Source organism: Polyergus mexicanus, unplaced genomic scaffold (assembly GCF_030449975.1).
Source record: "Polyergus mexicanus isolate NDT 795.1 unplaced genomic scaffold, iyPolMexi1.0 SCAF_9, whole genome shotgun sequence".
NCBI classification, from domain to species: domain Eukaryota; kingdom Metazoa; phylum Arthropoda; class Insecta; order Hymenoptera; family Formicidae; genus Polyergus; species Polyergus mexicanus.
The window spans coordinates 3,174,585-3,194,082 of record NW_027223329.1 but is presented as its reverse complement, the minus strand read 5'-3'; the positions used below and the strand labels follow the sequence as shown (position 1 = coordinate 3,194,082).

The window sequence follows — 19,498 nt, the reverse complement described above, 5'->3', positions numbered from 1 at the left end:
TCCCCTGTCATCAGCCTTTGGCTGCTTAGATTTCTGTTTGTAACTATATTTCAAGCATGAAACATGAAAAACGAAATGTAAAAGAAAGTCTTTGACAAACCATATTCCATAGATTATTCATTGTTGACATAGATGACATATTATAGTTTACATTGTTTACGCGTAGACGTAGACTATTATTGTTTATGGATAAATGTCCAATTCTAGTTTGATGTAACCTTACCACAATCCCTTTTACAGTAGTGCCATCCTATTTTCAAAATTGAAAAAGAAATCGCATCCACTGTCGGTAAAGTCATTCACTGCACGTCCATGCACCGACAATGTACTATTAAAATATAAATTAGAAGTGCACGATCTTATTCATATTTAATCTCTTTTATGATATTATAAAGGATTCCCTCGTGATATCTTAAATGTTTCTAATAACGACTAATTAATAACAAACCGCGGACTTAATCGCATTATATAATTTTGTCATCTAGAGCTAATAAAAAATATCCCATACAGCACTGAAGCTTGCAACAACATTGCTGCAACATTGTAATATTGCATATTGCAGTTTAATGTTGCAGAAATATTGCAAAGACATTATTTTACAATATAACTTTAGCAATGTTACAGCGACATTCCGAAAATATTATAAAAAAAGTATTCAATAATTGCTAGTTCATTCGTTTACCACTATGCGGCGCATGTTGCGCTATTTATTCCGCATTTAATTTTTAGTCATGATGATTATATAAAATTTACAAAGAGCGGCTAGTAAGATTAAAAATATATAATAACTATTTTTGTTAATTTAAGTCGTATAATATGACCCCAAGACAGAGGCTCAGACATTGGACTAAGAATTCTTTTAATAGTTTCCATTCTTATATAAAATCAAAAATTTGATAAGAATTTTCTAATATGCAAAAGATACTTCAGATTTTAATAAATAAATTTTGAGATTATATAAAGACAAGAGAGATGTGAAAAAACTCGTATGCGTAAATTCACCACAATCTTTTTGCATCCGGATATCTCAATATTTCGGATACAAAGAAATTGTGAATTTACACAATTGCAAATTAAGTTTTTTCTTATTTCTCTTAGATATTCTCTGTCACTGAAGGAAGTCGAATGTGTACTGAAAAATTTACATTTTATAATTTCGTTATTATTATAATACAGAAAAACTATATACACGTTAGATCCTGACTCTTATAGGCCTAGTTTCTTATTATTTTTTTCATATGTTAAGGATATTATGTCGATAAATATACATAAAGCATTATTGCATATATATTATATATTGCTATGTTGCTGCAATATTATATTGCAATATTTCTGTAGGCGGACATTTTACTGTTGCTGCAATATCATAACAACGTTGCAGCAACATTTCGCAATGTTTCTGCAATATTGCAATCTTGCAGAAAAATGTTGCTGCAATGTTATTGCAATCTTGCGGTGCTGTATGGGATAATGGCGGAAAGACGTATGCATATATATAATATAAACGTCTCGATAAATGTGGGAGTAAACGTGAAATGTAATAGTGTTTCGTTTTAAGAAAATGTCAAGAAAAATATTTACCTATAAATTTGCTCTCACTTTTTTCGCATATCCACTTTTTTAGCATATAAATAGGCAAATCTTAGCATTCTTCTCGCGCTATGTATATGTTCCAACGATTGATATGTCAGTGATTGGTGGTGTGATTATTTTTATAGCACAATTGCATGCAATATCCACTTCGTGTAATAATCTAAAATATACAAGAATTATATTTTATAGATTATTTTTGACACCTATAATAATAGAAAAAATAATCTTCTAGGAGCAAAAGTGTCGCTAAAATTAAAATTAATATCGATTTTTATAACGAGATCTCGAGATCATTCATCAATACGATTTTTGCGCGTTCCGAAACTCATATTGCATTTCATACATCTTGTCCATAACGGCACTTGAATATTCGCGATTCGGCGCATGCGCGCGCGCACGCGCACTGGGTCCCATCGACTCTCCGAGGGCACAATTGTCAGCGATCAATCTCGGCGGTTTTGTGCATACGCAGTTGTTCGCGAAACGTCAATTTGGTGTTGATTTTATCCCCTCCTCTTCATTCTCGTTCGTGGGGAACTCCGATAAACGTTGTAGTAGCCAGGTGGACGGTCCGGTCCCTGTGATTTCCATCGTGGGATATTCTCTCGTTTGCGGTAGGCATTCCAAAGAGCTGCCAAGATGACTGTCATCACGAAAGCGATCACCGAGAAGAAGGCGTCCGACAAAATGGAGCAGCCATTGTTTGTTGAGGAAAATGCGACGGTTAGTAACATGTATCTCGTTCACGACACTTTAGACTTTAGATGCTTCCCTCGACTAATCAACTGACTCGTCAATTGGAAAAGCGTCACTTCTAACTAACTTCATCAAGGCCGAATCGCATAGAAACTACGCACAATTTTCATTTAAAAAACATGTATTTAACGAATTATCAATTTATATCGAGCCATACATATACACATACATATACACACACATACATACATTTTATATTTTATATACATTGGTATATACATATATATATATATTATATATTTGTTTCGCTATCAGCGGAAATGTTTGCTTGCGCTTGATAATATTGACATATCACTGGGCAATGTATATCGATGAGACCGAGAAGTAAATTTGTGATGTTATGACAAAAAGCTACTGTTATAACAAATGTACATCGTACACATTTTTATACGTCCATAAAAAAGATGCATTACACATTCGAGAAATATTTATAAAAGAAAAAGGCACTCTTATTCGCTTTTAAAGTATCGAGTCATTATTTTATATTTGAAAAATGAAACCGAAAAAATTATAAAATTCCTGTTATATATATATATTTTTTTTTTCCACTGATAAAGTTTTCATAATATGATTGAATATTGAGGGATACTTAAATTTTTACTTACATCAATTTTGTTTTAACAACAAGATGTAAATATATCTACTGATAAACGGTTATCTTTATTTTCATAAAATTTTATGCAAATACATATGTAAAATATATAATTTATTTAATAATTTATTAATTATTTGCTTTAATAGTTATTAATAATTATTATTAATAATTAATTAATTATTATTAATAATTATTATAGTTACTAATAATTATTATTATTAATTTATATATTATTTGCTTTTTTACTTTGTATTCTTGTAGAGAAAATAACTAAAATAATTTTTAGAGAATTAAAAAATAATTAAATGAGTAAAAATACAGATATTTCTTTAAATTACAGGATGGCTCAAAAACTGATCTGGAAGCGGCACGTCCAAAAGGCGACTCAACTGGTCATTATTTCGTTTCCAAGAGAAGCATTCACCGTATACATGTGACAGCGACATTTTTGCTCTTTCTTGTTGCACTCATGATATTGATTATCGGAGTGATTGGGGGACTTTATATTTACAAACAATATGCAAGAACTCAGATGCGCAGATTCCGTACTGGTTGGTACAGCATTCCATATGACAGCTCAAACAAGGCATCTTATGGCAATAATGGAGTTCATCAGGGACTGTTGGCTGACTCTGATCTGTTCACCAAAAGTCTCACCAGAGCTATGGAGGATGCAGTGGATATTACAAGACGTATAGATCACGATATTAATAATTTCTTCAAAGAGAGATTTGAAATTGATCTTGAGAATGAGCATTATGAGAAAATTGATGTGCCTGATTTCCGCGGTGGACGCCAAGGACGTTTTATACACGATTTTAACATTGTGAGTCGATATAGAAATAAAATATTGGATAAGACATCTTATAATATTGTATTTATTTACAGAATAAAACAGGTATCATAGATATTGATGGCCACTGTTGCTTTGTCATGCCATTGAATCGTCAACGTGTATTGCCACCTCATAATATGTATGATCTCCTTCGAAAGATGTACAATGGTGAATTTATGATTTAATACAAATGGATTTATATATATATATATATATATATATATATATATATATAAATAAATCAATTATATATATAGAATTATATATATAGAATTACATATATATATATATATATATAATTCTTGTATATTAGGTTATTACGAAGTGGATACTGCAATCGTGCGTGAAACTATGAAAGTAGTCACACCACCAATCACTGACATGTCAGTCGTTGGAACATATATAGCGCGAGAATGCCAAGACTTGCCTATTTATATGCTGAAGAAAGTGGATCCTTCTAGTGGTTAGTTGTCAAACTGCAAATAATTTCTTATATAGGCGAAATAAAAATTTTTATATACGCGACGCATTAATGCATTACCGCTTTTCTTTTCTCAAATATTTCAGTTGTAAAACGCAGCGTGTCAAGCGGAGTGTTCGGCCAATTCGCCGGTAACAGTATCATGGAGGTTGATATTGTAAATCTAGAAGATTTTGAATGAAGCTATTGAAAGCAATCGAGAGAAAATTTTCAATTATTCTAGAATATTAACCATCGATAGCTCAATGTATAAAAGTTATATGCTATCCAGAGCAAACTTAGGTAAATATTTTCAAATTCGGAATCGTTATATTGCATTTATTATATATCGATACTGATTTTGTCTTTTTCTTGACATTCTCTTAAAATTATTATATTTCAGGTATACTCCCACATTTATCAAGACCTTCACATTATGTCTTTCCATTATATTTTTTATTAGCTCTAGATCACAAAATTATATAATGCGATTAAGTCCGCGATTTGTTATTAATTAGTTATTAGAAATATTTAATGCATCATGAGGGAGTCCTTTATAATATAATAAGACATTAAACATCAATAAGAGATTGTGAATCGTTCCAAATATGCACAAGAAGCCTGAGTAAAAAAATGTATTTGTATAAAATGGGATATCGTCTGCAAAATGATTATTATAGGGAAATTAATAATTCTTCCATATTTCCCGAAATATATTCAGACATATAGCAAGCGCAATATTAGTTAAACTAAAATGATGAAATATTTTGCTGCTTTTATATGGATTCTGATATACACAGCTTCTTGACATTAATAATAAAATAATCATAAATTGTTGCACTTACAAGTGCAAATTTATTATATATTATTATTAATATATTATAAATGTATTTATTTGTGAATTATTAAAAAAATTTATTCTTTGTATTAAGGGTATAATGCCTGATGAGTTTGAAATACGCAGTACACAAACTGCTAGTATCAGAATTGAAATATCTTTTCAGTATGTGTTTCGATGAGAATAACATATTGTTTTTATTATTGTAATTAATATGTAAAACATGTTATACATTTATAAGATATATTACTGAGACTATATAAATATTTTTACAAAATGTTTGGATTGAAAAATAATAGAAATTATAAAGCACTAATTCAAGAGGAATCTTGGTATTCAGACATTCCTTAAGACTTGTTTATCTATTCTGCATTTTTGCATTTCTCATAGTGAGAAGTTATATGTGTTTCAATATAAATATAAATAATGTAATATTGTAATTTAAATAATGTTTTATGTACCAGTTTTTATTGCCAATTTATGAACCAATTATGAACCAAAACTGAGATAAGAATGTATCGTGATTGAGTGCAATTTTTTCATTAGCCTATTTGCTGCATTTTATTTCATAAAAATGGTTTCCATATTTTTTAATTTTATTACGCATATATAGTTTTCAATTTTAGTAGACATCCAGATATACGTATCTTGGATATCTTTTACTCATTAGTTTTAAATACAACATGTTATAGATATTAATATATGTTTTGAAATATATATCCAAATTTTTTCCAATGCAGGATACTTTATAATAAAAAAAAAGGCTTAGCGAGTAAAATTTGAGCTAATTCAAGATTTTGAGATAGCATATTAGAAAGAAAATCGTGATGTTTTATTATTACGAATTAATATCTACACATAGATAAAATTAAAATGTAAAAAAAAAGACGCATTGTTGTGCAGGATAATTTTTGTGTAAAAATTATTGAAATAGATATATAAAAGAATAATTACAATTATAATATGTAATTCTAATAAAATACTGTGTCGTATCTCTCAAATAAAATAAAAAATTAAACAATCAATCTTTATGTAAAATTAATTAAATAATTTTTCTTTTGTAAATGAATCAAGATAATGGAAATATACACATCATCATGGATTAAGTGTCTGAACATTTATAACCCATTTTATATTAGTTTCATGTTTGCTTATATTATTAATTCCAAGGATGCTTGTATTATCAATCCTGATACAAATACAAACACACGAATATACATATATGTGGAATGTACATGGCGTTTTAAATATTTGTAGGTATATGTAGGTATGTAGTCACAAATCATTGGTGGCAATAAATATATTAGTTAGTTCTACTATCTTTAGATAAGAATGGAAATGCGAAGTATATCATTATTATGAAACTGCTCCTATTAATTCTATGATATGATGCATAATCTGGTCTGTGGACATGCATTTAAACTTTTTAGAAGTGTTATGATCCTATTTTTAAGTTTTGCGTGATTGTAATTAAGTTCCTTCTATTTTGATTATTTGTCTAATCATCGAGTTTGTGTGTGAATTCTTTTATTCTTATATTAAAAACAAAATTTTTGTAAAATTGTGCACAGATTAATTGTAAAACCCAATAAAGAATAAATCATATATTACATATGGATATTAATATTTACGCAATTGCACAATATTCTTTTGACTTAAGATTTTATTAAAGCAGAGTTAATTGTACAAGCTTTTATTAGCTATCGTTATTTTGAAGTATAGTTCACAGAGAATCTTTATTTTTAAATAATTAGGCTAATTTGACACTCAATTATTAATATAATTATAAAACAATTAATTAAAGATAAAAATTTATATTTTTATATCTAAATAATATATATATATATATATATATATATATATATATATATATTATTTAGATATAGAAATATAAATACTCTACTCTGCTCTTTAAAATCCAGTTAACAAAATTGTACTATTTTTTTTTCTGCAATACTTTTTGACAAACTTTTGAAAAATTTGTTCAATCGACAGATGTTGCTTTTTTATAATATAATTTTGTAACAAATTAAAAGAATTGAAATCGATTAAAAGATTCTAAAACTAGAAGCTTTAAGCTAAATTTCAAACTTTGTAACATTTTTTTATTGATCTCAATCCGATTATATACGACGAAGTTGCAGCCATTTAGAAATTGTCTTTTCTATAGAAGAAAGAAAGTGACCCTTTAATTTTTTTGCATAGTATATATAAATTTAATATTTTTTAATTGTCATTATAATAATTATTAAAAAGATATCAATATTTAATTATGGTTTAAGTAATATTTGTATGTATTAAGTCTGCTATAGCTTTTTGTCTAAGAGTATAGAGTTTTTTCACCCATTTATCGAACCTTGCCTCTTGATCCATCATAATCTGAAAAACAAAGTAGATACATTACCTGTTTGTAAATGTATTAGAAAACTCATAGAGAAACTTACCGATGTATGAAATATACTTTCTAGGCTGCTAGGAATATTGGGTACTGGTGGAATCTGTATAGTATCAGAACTAATATCTATAACGATATTCTTAAATTTATTCTCCTTAGCAGATGAGGTAAACTGTTTGGGAGTGAAACCTTCAGCATTTATTTCCTCAAGTACACCATTCTTAAAACGGGGTTCAATAGGAAAGTCGTCTGTAAAAACAGCATTAATTTGTATTCATTAATATCTCAATAATTTTCCATTTATCATTCAGATTTTTATGATATTAATACAAATTGACAGCTGTACCTTTTGCCGCGACAACCTGTATTTTCTCAGCATTAAATTTTGGTTGATTCGATTGCGAACTGCTGGAAGGACTTCGCGATTTGTCTCTAGAAGCGGATCTAGCTTTTCTTCTTGTGCGATCTGAAGAGTGCGATCTACCTGTGCTGGTATGGTAACGTCTCTTATCCCGATCTCTCGAGTGACTGCTCCTAGAACCTTTATGACTCTTTGAATTTCGATCTCTACCTCGACTTCTCGAATGCGAACGATGTCTACGCTTTGTCTTCGAATGCCTCGACGATCTCCTTCGATGAGGCGAAGTGTCACTACTGTCAGAGCTGCTAGACCTAAAAAAAATTATCGTGCGATACTAAAATTTTCTTCATCATAAACGATAAAATTGTGATAAACCGTATCAAACATATTAAACAGAATTGGCTACGTTCTACCAAAAATTTTAATTAAGTTTATGCTAAATATAGCTGCCGGCAAAATTGACAAGCTTGCATAATTGCTAACCTAATGGATAATGAAATTCTTATTTTTCTTTGCTTTTTACCTTGATTTTCGATTCCGTTTTCTTCGATATCTACTGTGATCCGAGTCTGATTCACTGGAGTATCTTGCCATATTCGTTAAAAGTTAAAACCAAATTTGTCGCTTCGTCTTTATTATTATTTTTTTTTATAAGAGGGTATTTAACATGCCGTGTGGGAGGTAGTTGTTTTGTACTTCTAACTTTCAATTGCTTCCAATTAGTAAAGCCTAGGGTAAAATAACATTGATCAATCAGGGTAAAAGGAGCACAGAACTCTTTGTCCTGATTGGTCAATTAAATGTCACTCTACACTTACACGAATAGGATTTTCGAACGCATCCCAAGCGAACGTACCCAGTATTCAGCGTATCTGACATCTGACCTGACAGTCTTCAAATTATTTATCATTTATCGCATAGCTGGAGTTGAGGCAGCGTAATATATTGAGTGACTATACTTGACGAGATTCACGCGTCTAAGTCTAAATCCACCCGATATGCCGCCTGTTGATAGCTCCCCGAGAGGAAATATGGGCGGATTTCAGCAAATATGTGCGCTAAAAGTCAACGATACGATTCCGTTCCATATGTATAAATCTACGAATACCGGCATCACAGTTTGTATCGCGGAGGTAGAGGGACCAGTTGTCAGCGGCTACTTCAATCTCGGTAATTGATATATACATTGGATCGAAAATAATTTTTGTGACATAGAGTTCTCGTTAATATTCAATTTTCTTTCGACAAAAAGATTATCTACTTATTTCTTACTTTCATGAATTTTCTAACCAGTTACGGAAGCATTTGATGACGATGGTCTTCCTCATACATTGGAGCATCTTATCTTCTTGGGGAGCGAGGAGTATCCATACAAGGGCCTTTTGGATCTCTGGGCTAATAGATGCCTCGCATCTGGCACTAACGCTCATACATGTTCAGATCATACTTATTATACTATGACGACAGCTGGTAGTGAAGGATTTCTCTCCTTAATGCCGATATATCTTGAACATATTCTTTATCCCACTCTTCCGGTAAAGTTCTAATAATTGTTAACGCATAAAAGTAACAATTTTTTTTATATATAAATTTTGAGATGAGAAATATTTAACATCTCTGTATATTTCAATAGGATGCAGCATTTCTTACAGAAGTACATCATATTACTGGTGAAGGAAAAGATGCAGGTGTAGTTTACTGTGAAATGCAAGGTAAAGAAAATACAGGAGAGTGTATAACACTTACAGAGTTATCGAAAGCTGTATATCCTGGAAAATGTGGATATAAATCTAATACCGGAGGTATAAAAATATATATATAGTTGAAATGCATTATATTTTAAATATTATTTATCTCTGCATATATATGTAGGTGCCCTGAAAAACTTGCGGGAAAGTACTAACAATGAGAAAGTTAGGCAGTATCATAAAGATTTTTATAGGCCGGAAAATTTGACTGTGTTTATAGCAGGCCAAGTCAAACATGCTGATGTTTTCCAAGCATTAATGCCCTTAGAACAGAAAATAATATTGAAGGTACGCTAAATTTGATTATAATTTCAATATTAATAATTAAATTTAAAGTTATTAATTTAAAAAGTTATAAAATACAGATAGTACATACACAGAGAATAAGTGCAAACTATTTCAAATTATTATTATTATTTATAAGTATGGTAGAGAGTATTATTTAATATTTATTATTTAAGAGATATTCCATAATCTTGACATTATCCTAACATTGGCCATAATCTTGATATTTAATTTATATCTTCTTATATTTATATAAATATTTTTCTTATCTGCAAAATCATGAAATTGTAGGGAAAAAGAAGTATATTTAAGAGGCCTTGGCAAACTTCAGTTGACCCACTTACAAAAAATGTGGATTTAGATGTCTGTTTTCCATGCGACGACGAAGATAATGGAATGGTCTATGTTGCTTGGCGAGGACCGTCTACGGTTTATGAAGTGTACGATTATCTTGGTTGTTGTTTACTTTTGAAATATCTTACTGACACATCCGTCAGTCCACTGCAAAAAGAATTTGTTGAGAGAGATGATCCTTATGCCAGCAATGTGGATTACGAACCGTATGAATTTTCGACTTCAGCTTTGAGCTTCATGTTTGAAAATGTACCGAAAAATAAAATTCCCTTGCTCAAAGATGCTTTGTTAAAAGTACTGGATGATATATGCTGTGTTGGCAACATAAACATGAGAAGAATGAAAACCGTGATTCATAGAAATATTCTTGAAACTCTAAGTGCCTTGGAAAACGATCCGCATGATACAATCGCAGCTATGCTCTTTGGACACATATTGTATGGAAACACAAACGAAGATGTATGTTATGTTATTACATTTATTCACACAAGTTACATTTTATTCAATATATTATAAATGGTTTTATTTTTTTTTAACAGCTTGATCAGAGATTAAACACTATACATGATTTGAAGAAATTAAAAAATGAGCCTGAATCATATTGGATAAATCTTCTTAAGAAATATTTTATTCTCGCACCAATGATTGTTGTAAAAGGCATACCTAGCATAGAGAAGCAACGCATGTTAACTCAAGAAGAGGAGAAACGAATAGCCAAACAAATAGAGAAATTAGGCACAGATGGTTTAGAGCAAAAAGAGATAGAGCTTCAGCAAGCCATCAAGGAGAATGAAGTACGTGTTTAAATATACCCTTATATAAATATCAAAAATATTTATATTTTATATCTGTCATAGTCTTTAATCTTGCTATTTGTTCTTGTTTTTTTTTTAAGAAACCTGTACCTGATGAAGTATTAGCAAATGTGCCTATACCTAGCACAGATTCCATTAACTTCCATCATATCAAAAGTTACACCACGGAAACATCGGAACAGCATTCTAGATTCGATGTCACCAAATTGCCATTTTTTACCTATTTAGATCATGTTAATACAAACTTTGTTTATGTGAGTATTATTTTCTTTTTATTGCCACTTTATTAAAAAATATTGTATAATTTATGGAAATATGTTTTTTTTTTTTTGCTTTGTAAAACCATTAAAATCATTAACAGCTATGCATTAATTACTGAATATAATATATATTAATCATTGTTCTTATTTCTAAATTTAGCTATTTGTCATTATGGACACTGCCTCTGTTAGTAGAGAATATAGAAGGTATATTCCACTATTGCTAGAGATTATCATGGAATCTCCAGTAAGAAGGGATGGTCAACTGATTCCTTATGAAGAAGTAGTAACCATATTGGAAGCTGATACTATAGGAACTGCTACACAAATTGGCTTTAATAATTCTACAAGATTCTCATGTGGATCCTACAGTCATAGCATTTACTTGATGCTTCAAGTAATGTATAAATTTTTACATTTTCTTCTTTTATGAAAGAGTCATTCTGATTAAAAACAAATAATGATTTTCATACATCTTTTTATGTAGCTTGAATTAGAAAAATATGAGAAAGGTGTACAGTGGATTAAAGAGCTTTTGTATGACACTGAATTAACAGTTGACAGATTAAAAGTAATAGCAGCAAAAATGGTGAATGATGTGGCGCAACTAAAGAGAAGGGGACACAAAGTAGTGGGTGATTTAATGAAAGGATTAATATACAACAAAGGTAAATTTTCATTTTTTAAATCAATAATTGTAAAAAGATGTGTGTGTGTGTGTGTGTGTGTGTGTGTGTGTGTGTGTGTGTGTGTGTGTGTGTGTGTGTGTGTGTGTGTGTGTGTGTGTGTGTGTGTGTGTGTGTGTGTGTGTGTGTGTGTGTGTGTGTGTGTGTGTGTGTGTGTGCGTGCGTGATAATATAACAAAGTGTAAAAAATTTGTAATATATATTTTTTTTGTTTTTTTTAATTTTTAGATAGCAATCCTTTCACATCCAGCATGTTGCGACAACAAAAATTTCTTACTGATATCATAGAACGTTTGAATGATGACTTAGGCCAAAAGGAAGTTATAGCGGAAATCGAATCAGTCAGAAAAACCGTGACATCATTGAAAAATATGATTTTGTATATAGCTGTTAATGTAGATAAATTAACAGTGCAAGTTCCAGATATCTATGCCCCATGGAATAAATTCTTTTCTGATATGGCAACATCAGAGAAGACAAAGTAAATATAACTTGCCCATATCATTTGAATTGCTCTGTTGCGGCAATGTTTGAATGCTATTTCTAATTAATTCAATTTTTTTATTATATTACAGGCAAGATAATAATTTAGAAAGAGGAAAAGAGTAGCTTCTTAATCAGTAATGTCTTTTAAAATCTGTTATAGCTTTGAATTGTAACAAATATAAAAAGACCTTTCCCTTCTTCATCAAACAATAGTAAAGTTAAAACATATGTTTTTAAAATAGCCCATCTTCCAACATCAAACTATAGCTTATTCAATTTAAACAACTCTAAAGTTTCTCAAACTCTATTGATTGACATTGGTGCAATTCCAATCTGAGATAAAAATAAATACTATGAAAATATGTAATATATTAATATCTAAAATTTTAGGCTTAATGTTACTGCTGACTGGTCATTGATAAATCCTGCAGAGGATATTATTCTTAATGGCTGTGTCACGGGATTGGGATGTATAGAGTCTTCGTTCTTCTGCCAGAGTTGTCCAGGCATAAGCGACTATCAGAGTCCTGATCTGCCAGCTTTGGCCGTTTGTTTGCAATATTTGACACAAACGGAGGTAAGCGCATGACAGTTGCCGATTGAAAAATCAGTCAAATTGTAGTTATTTTTAAAATCCACGATTCCAGGGACCTATGTGGAGGTTAATCCGAGGACAAGGACTTTCATATGGATATAGCATATTCCCGAAACCAAACGAAGGACTATTATATCTAACTCTCTTTAAAGCTACAAATGTGGTAGCTGCATACAAGGAGACGAAATCGATAGTGGTATGAATAATACTAATAATAATTTTATTGAGAAAATGAACAAGCTATAGAAAATAAATTCATATCATATATAAAAAATAAAGAAAATGTATAAAATGAATAAAAGGCACGGTAACAGCAAGAAAACTACTGTTTAAATAGAAAAATGTAACCATATAACTGTGTGTAATATAACATATCAATTTTCTAAAATAATAATTATAGAATCGTGAATATTTTCTATTACAGGAAACGCATCTTGCTGGTGACAAATGGGAGAAGCTGCTTTATGAATCGGCGAAATCGTCTATGATCTTCGAGATTATTGAACAAGAAAAGACCATAGGCGATATTGTGACTCAATCGTTACTGTCCTATTTTAGAAACGTACCACATGATTATAATCATCAGATGGTGCGACGTATCGCCGCCGTTACTATGGATGATATGACTCGTGTGGCGACTTTATATTTGAAGCCATTGTTTGATCCAAAAAGGTGTAAAACTACCATAGTATGTCATCCATCGAAAGTCACGGAAATAGGCGAGGTTTTTAAAGGGTAATTATTTTATATATTGTCTTTTCCTTCTTTTATTCCTATATATATATATATATGTATATAACAAATTTATATAATTTTTTTACAGAATGAGTCAAAATCTTAAACTGTATAATTGCCTTGAAGAAACATACTTAAGCGAGTGGTAAAAGAAAATTTATCTATCAATTCAAATCTTGGAAAGCATATTTCATATATCTAATTCAGTCAAAGAATTAATGATTCGTACTTTTTTTTTTTTTTTTTTTACAAAACGTGCGTAAAACTTATACGAATTGAATTTTATAGGTTTTTAAAAGAATTTTTTAAAAATACATTCAAAAAAGAGTTCCACAATACGTAATATTAAAAATGCTAATTCTTGTGTGTTATAATAATATTTCCTTTAATTCGTTTTCTTCATATAAATAACATCAGGCATTTATAAAAACAAAACTAAAATTTTTTTTTGCTAATATATGATTAAAAAGATGTAACAATTATTTATGTCAAAGAGACTTTATGTGAAGACTAGATATATATGTTTGTGTCATATATACCAATGCTTTTATTAAAAATATAAAAATTCTTTATATATACAGGAAGGTGGGGCATTTATATTGAGACACCTAAATATCTAAAAAATAAAGCAAGATTCAGACAAAAGTTGTTCGGTTCTAAGGGAGTCATAAGATGGTGCCATTAGTTTGACCTTGGGTTGAGGCACTTCAGAGATTTCAATGTCAATGTCTTGTTTTATTTTCTTTATACCAATTGATGTCTCTCATTTGTTGAACTTAAAATATTAAGGTAACATTATTGCAAAATAAATAATTTTATGAGATATTTCATAGTTTATGTAAAATTGAAATAAAGTAATACAATAAAGTATAAAATATCTCGTAAACTATTAAACTTTTGGCAATCATATCCCTATAACTTTTTATGCAGAATATTGCAAGGAATCTATGTAAAAAATGCGGATTTATGTAAAAAAATTGAAGTGTTTCCATTTAAAAAAACATGATTGACATTGAAATCTCCAAAGTGCCTCCACCCAAGGTCAAATTAATGGCACCATCTTATGACCCCCTTAGAACTGAACAACTCTTGTCTGAAACATTTCTTTCTTGTTTTATTTTTTAGATATTTAGGTGTCAATATAATTGCCCCATTCTATATATATATATATGTATGTGTAAAAATAGACTTCATGTCTTCTAATATGACTGGGATATTAGGAAGAAACTGATACACTTTCTATCTCTAATGCTGATACGCCATGTTGCTTAATTGGCGAGTATATGCCACTATAAATTTTAAATTCAAATATAGCGATATTTGCTATATCCAAAGGCTCACCATCCGGAATTTCGCGTTGGCGATAATAAGGCTTGAAATTCTTCAGAGGTAACATTATATCGTGAAAGATTTGTTATCCGATATTGACACCTGAAATAAAAAGTTTTGAAAAATGTTTACCAACAAAAGGAGCCTTTCAACGCGACATTTCTAATAAAAATTCTGAAGTTTAGAAAATACTGCCTTTAAGCGTTCTTAATTTTTTTTTTCCAGCTGATACACAATATATTAGTATTTAATTTGAGCACCGATGAGATATCATTAAAGACCGGTGGTCTTATGGGATTAGTGTGACTGGAAAAAAAAACTCGCTGCGCGTTATTTTAGTTCATCCAATTGTTCTATTGTCGAAAATGTATAGATTTTTTATATAACTGCCTCAAGAACAACAAAATAAACATTTTATTGTAAATTTACTGTTTTATTATCGACAATGCAAAGATTTATTTACCTACAGTAACGCGCGGCTATATAGTTTTTTTCAGGATTGTGCCAAAGATTTCAAAATTACATCTACATGAATTGTTTACGTATTGTCTACATGATGTTTACATGGACTTTTTTAATAGACAATGTAAATACGACAAACTTTTTAAGCATATTGATTGGCTGCAAAATAGAAACTTTCTTGAGTCTCTAGAAATTAGTTAATCAATGCGTTTAAAAAGTTTGTCGTACGACAAATGTAATATTAGCCTTAGAGGGTCTCTAGCTGGAAGCTGCTGCAAACGTCATCTACTTCCGCTAACAACTGGCGATTATACCATGTGTAACCTTTCAACGTATACTGGTATACTGCGTCTTCTCTCACTGATTTGTAAGTAAAATATTCTTTTTCTATAAATGCTTCTCATTCTTTCGTCACGCACAATATCGTTAATATCCCACACAAAATAAAATATCGAATAGATATCTATGAATATCTATATATCTATTTTATGTCCATGTCTACTATGGATAAAGCGGGGAGCACACATTTTTGCATAAGCGTATAATCATAACCTAGACAGCAATTTGATAGCAAATTGTCGCCAAATTGGCATCAAATTCAGTCAAAACTTAGTAATAAATCCGGTTCCATCTGTGTTCTCAATAAGCTCATGTTTTGCCAGCAAAGCCTGCGAACATAACCTGACAGCAAATTAATGGCAAAAACTGGACAAAATCTGCTAGCTTTTAGCCATTTATATAAAATAATACATTTATAAATGGATTTAAAATCTCAATCCTAAATAGCAAAGTGATAATAAATTTTGGTCACGAAATGATCAATTAGACATCCTAAGTTACCTCTCATCTCACGAAATATCATAATTTCCTAGAAAATTTTAAGAATTTTTTATAATTCAAATTTATGAAGAATTCTAAAAAAAAAAAAAGATATCAGATTTATTCAAATCTTTTAATATCTTTTAGAAAATTATAAAATAAGAAATCTTAGAATATTTTACATTTATACATATGAGAAATTCTTACTAAATTTATTTACGATAAAAATATGAAATACCTTTATATTTTACTCAGAATATTTATATGAGAAATTTCAGAAAATATAGATTTTTTTTATATTTTATTATATTGATTCAAATTTTATACAATATTTGGAAGATTTAGATTCCAAGAATTATTCGGAAATTTTTGCAAAGGGTATTTTAAAAGAAGTTTTTATATCCATTTTTTTTAACAAATTCCTGACAATTTGCAGTTTTCAATTCTGAATGTTTTACTTTTTATTTGGTAACATTTTACAGAATGTATTTAATTTTTACATGCTTTCTCTAGTAAAAATATTTTTTCAATAGATGTATTTTTTAATATTGCGCATATATTAATTATTATTAACATGAAAAACTAAATAACTGAAAAAATGTATGAGGTTTTATTATTGAATTGAATTGTTTACAGGACCGATGACAAAAATGATGTCTTCATCAGCGAGTACTGAATATACTGTTCATCATTGTCTAACAAAACCAGAGATAAAAATGTTCTGTTATACTTGGACTATTGCTAAGTTTTGGGAAATTTATGAATGTGAGACTACAATATATTCTAGCAAAACCGAAAATTATTGCAGCTTTTATCTAACTATTGCAAAGAATGATTTGAAATTTTATGCTAATGATATACCAGGGAAAAAATTTAGAGCTTCTTATTCTGTTTGTTTGAAGACTAATGAAAAAGATATTATGTTGGCATCAAAATCAATACACGAGATATCTAATAATGAGCTGTTGTGTGAATTATCTATTTCCAGGAATTCAACATTTTTATCTAGTGGAACATTAACAATATATTTTAGATTTCATATATTTTTTAATTTATATAATCATTATATGAATCGTTTAGTTTCAATTACGCAATTTGCTCTGCCATCCCAATTAGAGGAAACAAATAGCCTTGTTTCTAATGAAAAATTTGACTCACTTGTTACATTTGTAATAAACAAAGAATGTCTTCAAGTGAATAAAGATTTACTATGTTCACATAGTACAGTCTTTGAAGCTATGTTTCAATCTGGTTTAAAAGAAAGTGTAGACAATAAAGTAGAAATAACTGATACAAGCTGCAATATTCTAAAGGAATTATTATCCTTCTTACAAAGTGGTTATTTATCTGAAAATATAAAAACAGATGCAGAAGCACTATGTGAACTTTTTATAACAGCTGAAAAATATGATATAAAAGGCCTTAAATTAGTATGTGAAGAATTTTTAATTTTAAATACAACAATAAAGAATGTTATAGAACATTTAAGGATAGCGTATTTAAATGGTGGACAAATTTTAGAACAATATGCCAAAAAATTTATCAAATTATATTTTAAAAGTATTGAAGATACTGCAGAATTTAAAACTTTAATTCAAGAATATCCTAAGTTATTAACTCAAATAAGAAATATTCATTTATCGAGAAGTGACGCAAACGTTCCAGTTGTTACAAAATCCTGCCTATACTGAAAATGTATACTATCGGTGAATATCCATAAAAGGTTACACCTCACCGATTTTATCGCCACTTATTGTTAGATATTGTTCGAAAATCGACCTTGACGAGATTGCCCAAAACTGATAGACGCTTAGACTTGAGCGAAAAGCAGCATGTAGTGCGAATCCGTGGATTCGCAGGAGAAAAATGATTTTAAAAAAATTTAAATCTAAAAAATAATTTTTAAGATATTGAGATTTAAAACTTTCCAATCATAAGCTAAATTTAGATAGTCACTTACTAATAAGTCGTGTGTACACTAATTTATTTATGCATGTAGGTACATGTATATATAATTTACAAACAGGCGACTAAACATAGCCTACTGTGAGTGTGACCAGCTTTAGATTCTTATATCTCAAAAACTATTTTTTGAAATAAAAAATTGCAAATACTTTTGTTACCTAATTTTTTAGGGACATTTATATGCTGTAATTTTATTATCCTTGAATTTCAGAATATATAATATATATTTAATATTAAAATATATATTTTTATAGGTTTATGTATATATATAAACTGTTTGTAATTTTGTTTTAAAAACATAGCATAAGTAAATATTAATTTAGTTGTATGCAAATACATAATAATGCTCTTTATTATTATTTTATATCAAATATATCTTATTTTAGTTTTATAAGTTAACTTGATATATTTTTTGTAAGTATTAATAATTTTTATAAAAATTAGTAATCCAATATAATACAAAATAGAGATTATATATATTTCTTTTATTCAGTTTATCTATTGTATGTTGTGATTATTTTAAATATATGTCATTCTTAAATTAGCACATAATTGATCCGGATTTTTATTGTTCCAAATTATGATGAGCGAATATTCTTAGGCTAATCCTTCCCTGATCTTTAAAGGAGTATATATGGCACTTTTCTCCAAATTGCAAATTAAATATAAAAATCTTTTTTTTACAATAAAATAGTAAATTGGAATAAATGTAAATAAAGCAATGATTAAAGTAACTCTAGAAGGATTAATCTGAGATATTTTATAATTTTGTAAAATAAAAAAAAAATTTATTTATAACGAAAAAAGTAACTTTGCTATATTTTTTTGTAATATGTGATGAATTTAGCAGTTATATTTTTATTTTTTTTTTAACCTGCTTAGTATAATTTTTATGCAAAAAAACATTCTTTTATTCCTATATTCATATATTATATGTATGTATATAACAAATTTATGTAATTTTTTTACAGAATGAGTCAAAATCTTAAACTGTATAATTGCTTTGAAGAAATATACTTAAGCGAGTGGCAAAAGAAGATTTATCTATCAATTCAAATCTTGGAAAATTATGCATATGAAATATGCATAATTCAGTAAAAGCATAATTCTTACTTTATATTCTTTT

The 19,498-nt window shown here is 29.2% G+C and overlaps 4 protein-coding genes and 1 long non-coding RNA gene across 5 annotated transcripts in view; 2 read left to right on the top strand and 3 right to left on the bottom strand.

Moving 5' to 3' along the window:
- Positions 1-596, bottom strand: part of LOC138936444 (uncharacterized) — a 93,325-nt gene extending 92,729 nt beyond the window's left edge. The window contains exon 1 of the mRNA XM_070301866.1: positions 101-596. Within this exon, the coding sequence (XP_070157967.1) occupies positions 101-139 (39 nt within the window). The 5' untranslated portion in view covers positions 140-596. The remainder of the gene's footprint in view (positions 1-100) is intronic.
- A 1,414-nt stretch (positions 597-2,010) lies between these two features.
- LOC138936333 (integral membrane protein 2C) lies at positions 2,011-5,526 on the top strand. The gene is made up of 6 exons (XM_070301647.1): positions 2,011-2,316; positions 3,285-3,770; positions 3,833-3,947; positions 4,093-4,242; positions 4,347-4,542; positions 4,643-5,526. Exons 1-5 carry the CDS (start codon positions 2,233-2,235, stop codon positions 4,439-4,441), a joined length of 930 nt encoding a protein of 309 aa, XP_070157748.1. The 5' UTR covers positions 2,011-2,232; the 3' UTR covers positions 4,442-4,542; positions 4,643-5,526.
- Positions 5,527-7,195: 1,669 nt separating this feature from the next.
- Positions 7,196-8,565, bottom strand: LOC138936675 (luc7-like protein 3). Its single transcript, XM_070302279.1, has 4 exons — positions 8,357-8,565; positions 7,819-8,144; positions 7,522-7,721; positions 7,196-7,456 (listed from the first exon to the last, which is right to left on the bottom strand). Exons 1-4 carry the CDS (start codon positions 8,425-8,427, stop codon positions 7,355-7,357), a joined length of 699 nt encoding a protein of 232 aa, XP_070158380.1. The 5' UTR covers positions 8,428-8,565; the 3' UTR covers positions 7,196-7,354.
- A 107-nt stretch (positions 8,566-8,672) lies between these two features.
- LOC138936674 (uncharacterized protein C05D11.1) lies at positions 8,673-15,556 on the top strand. The gene is made up of 14 exons (XM_070302278.1): positions 8,673-9,003; positions 9,127-9,368; positions 9,467-9,635; positions 9,706-9,869; positions 10,158-10,679; positions 10,760-11,014; positions 11,116-11,289; positions 11,456-11,692; positions 11,783-11,963; positions 12,210-12,462; positions 12,858-13,044; positions 13,115-13,258; positions 13,487-13,797; positions 13,886-15,556. The coding sequence occupies exons 1-14, from the start codon at positions 8,832-8,834 to the stop codon at positions 13,944-13,946; spliced, it is 3,072 nt and encodes a 1,023-aa protein (XP_070158379.1). The 5' UTR covers positions 8,673-8,831; the 3' UTR covers positions 13,947-15,556.
- LOC138936679 (uncharacterized) lies at positions 14,899-16,089 on the bottom strand. Its single transcript, XR_011447415.1, has 3 exons — positions 15,817-16,089; positions 15,590-15,747; positions 14,899-15,228 (listed from the first exon to the last, which is right to left on the bottom strand). It is a non-coding gene; the product is annotated as an uncharacterized lncRNA (long non-coding RNA).
- Between the last annotated feature and the right edge of the window lie 3,409 nt (positions 16,090-19,498).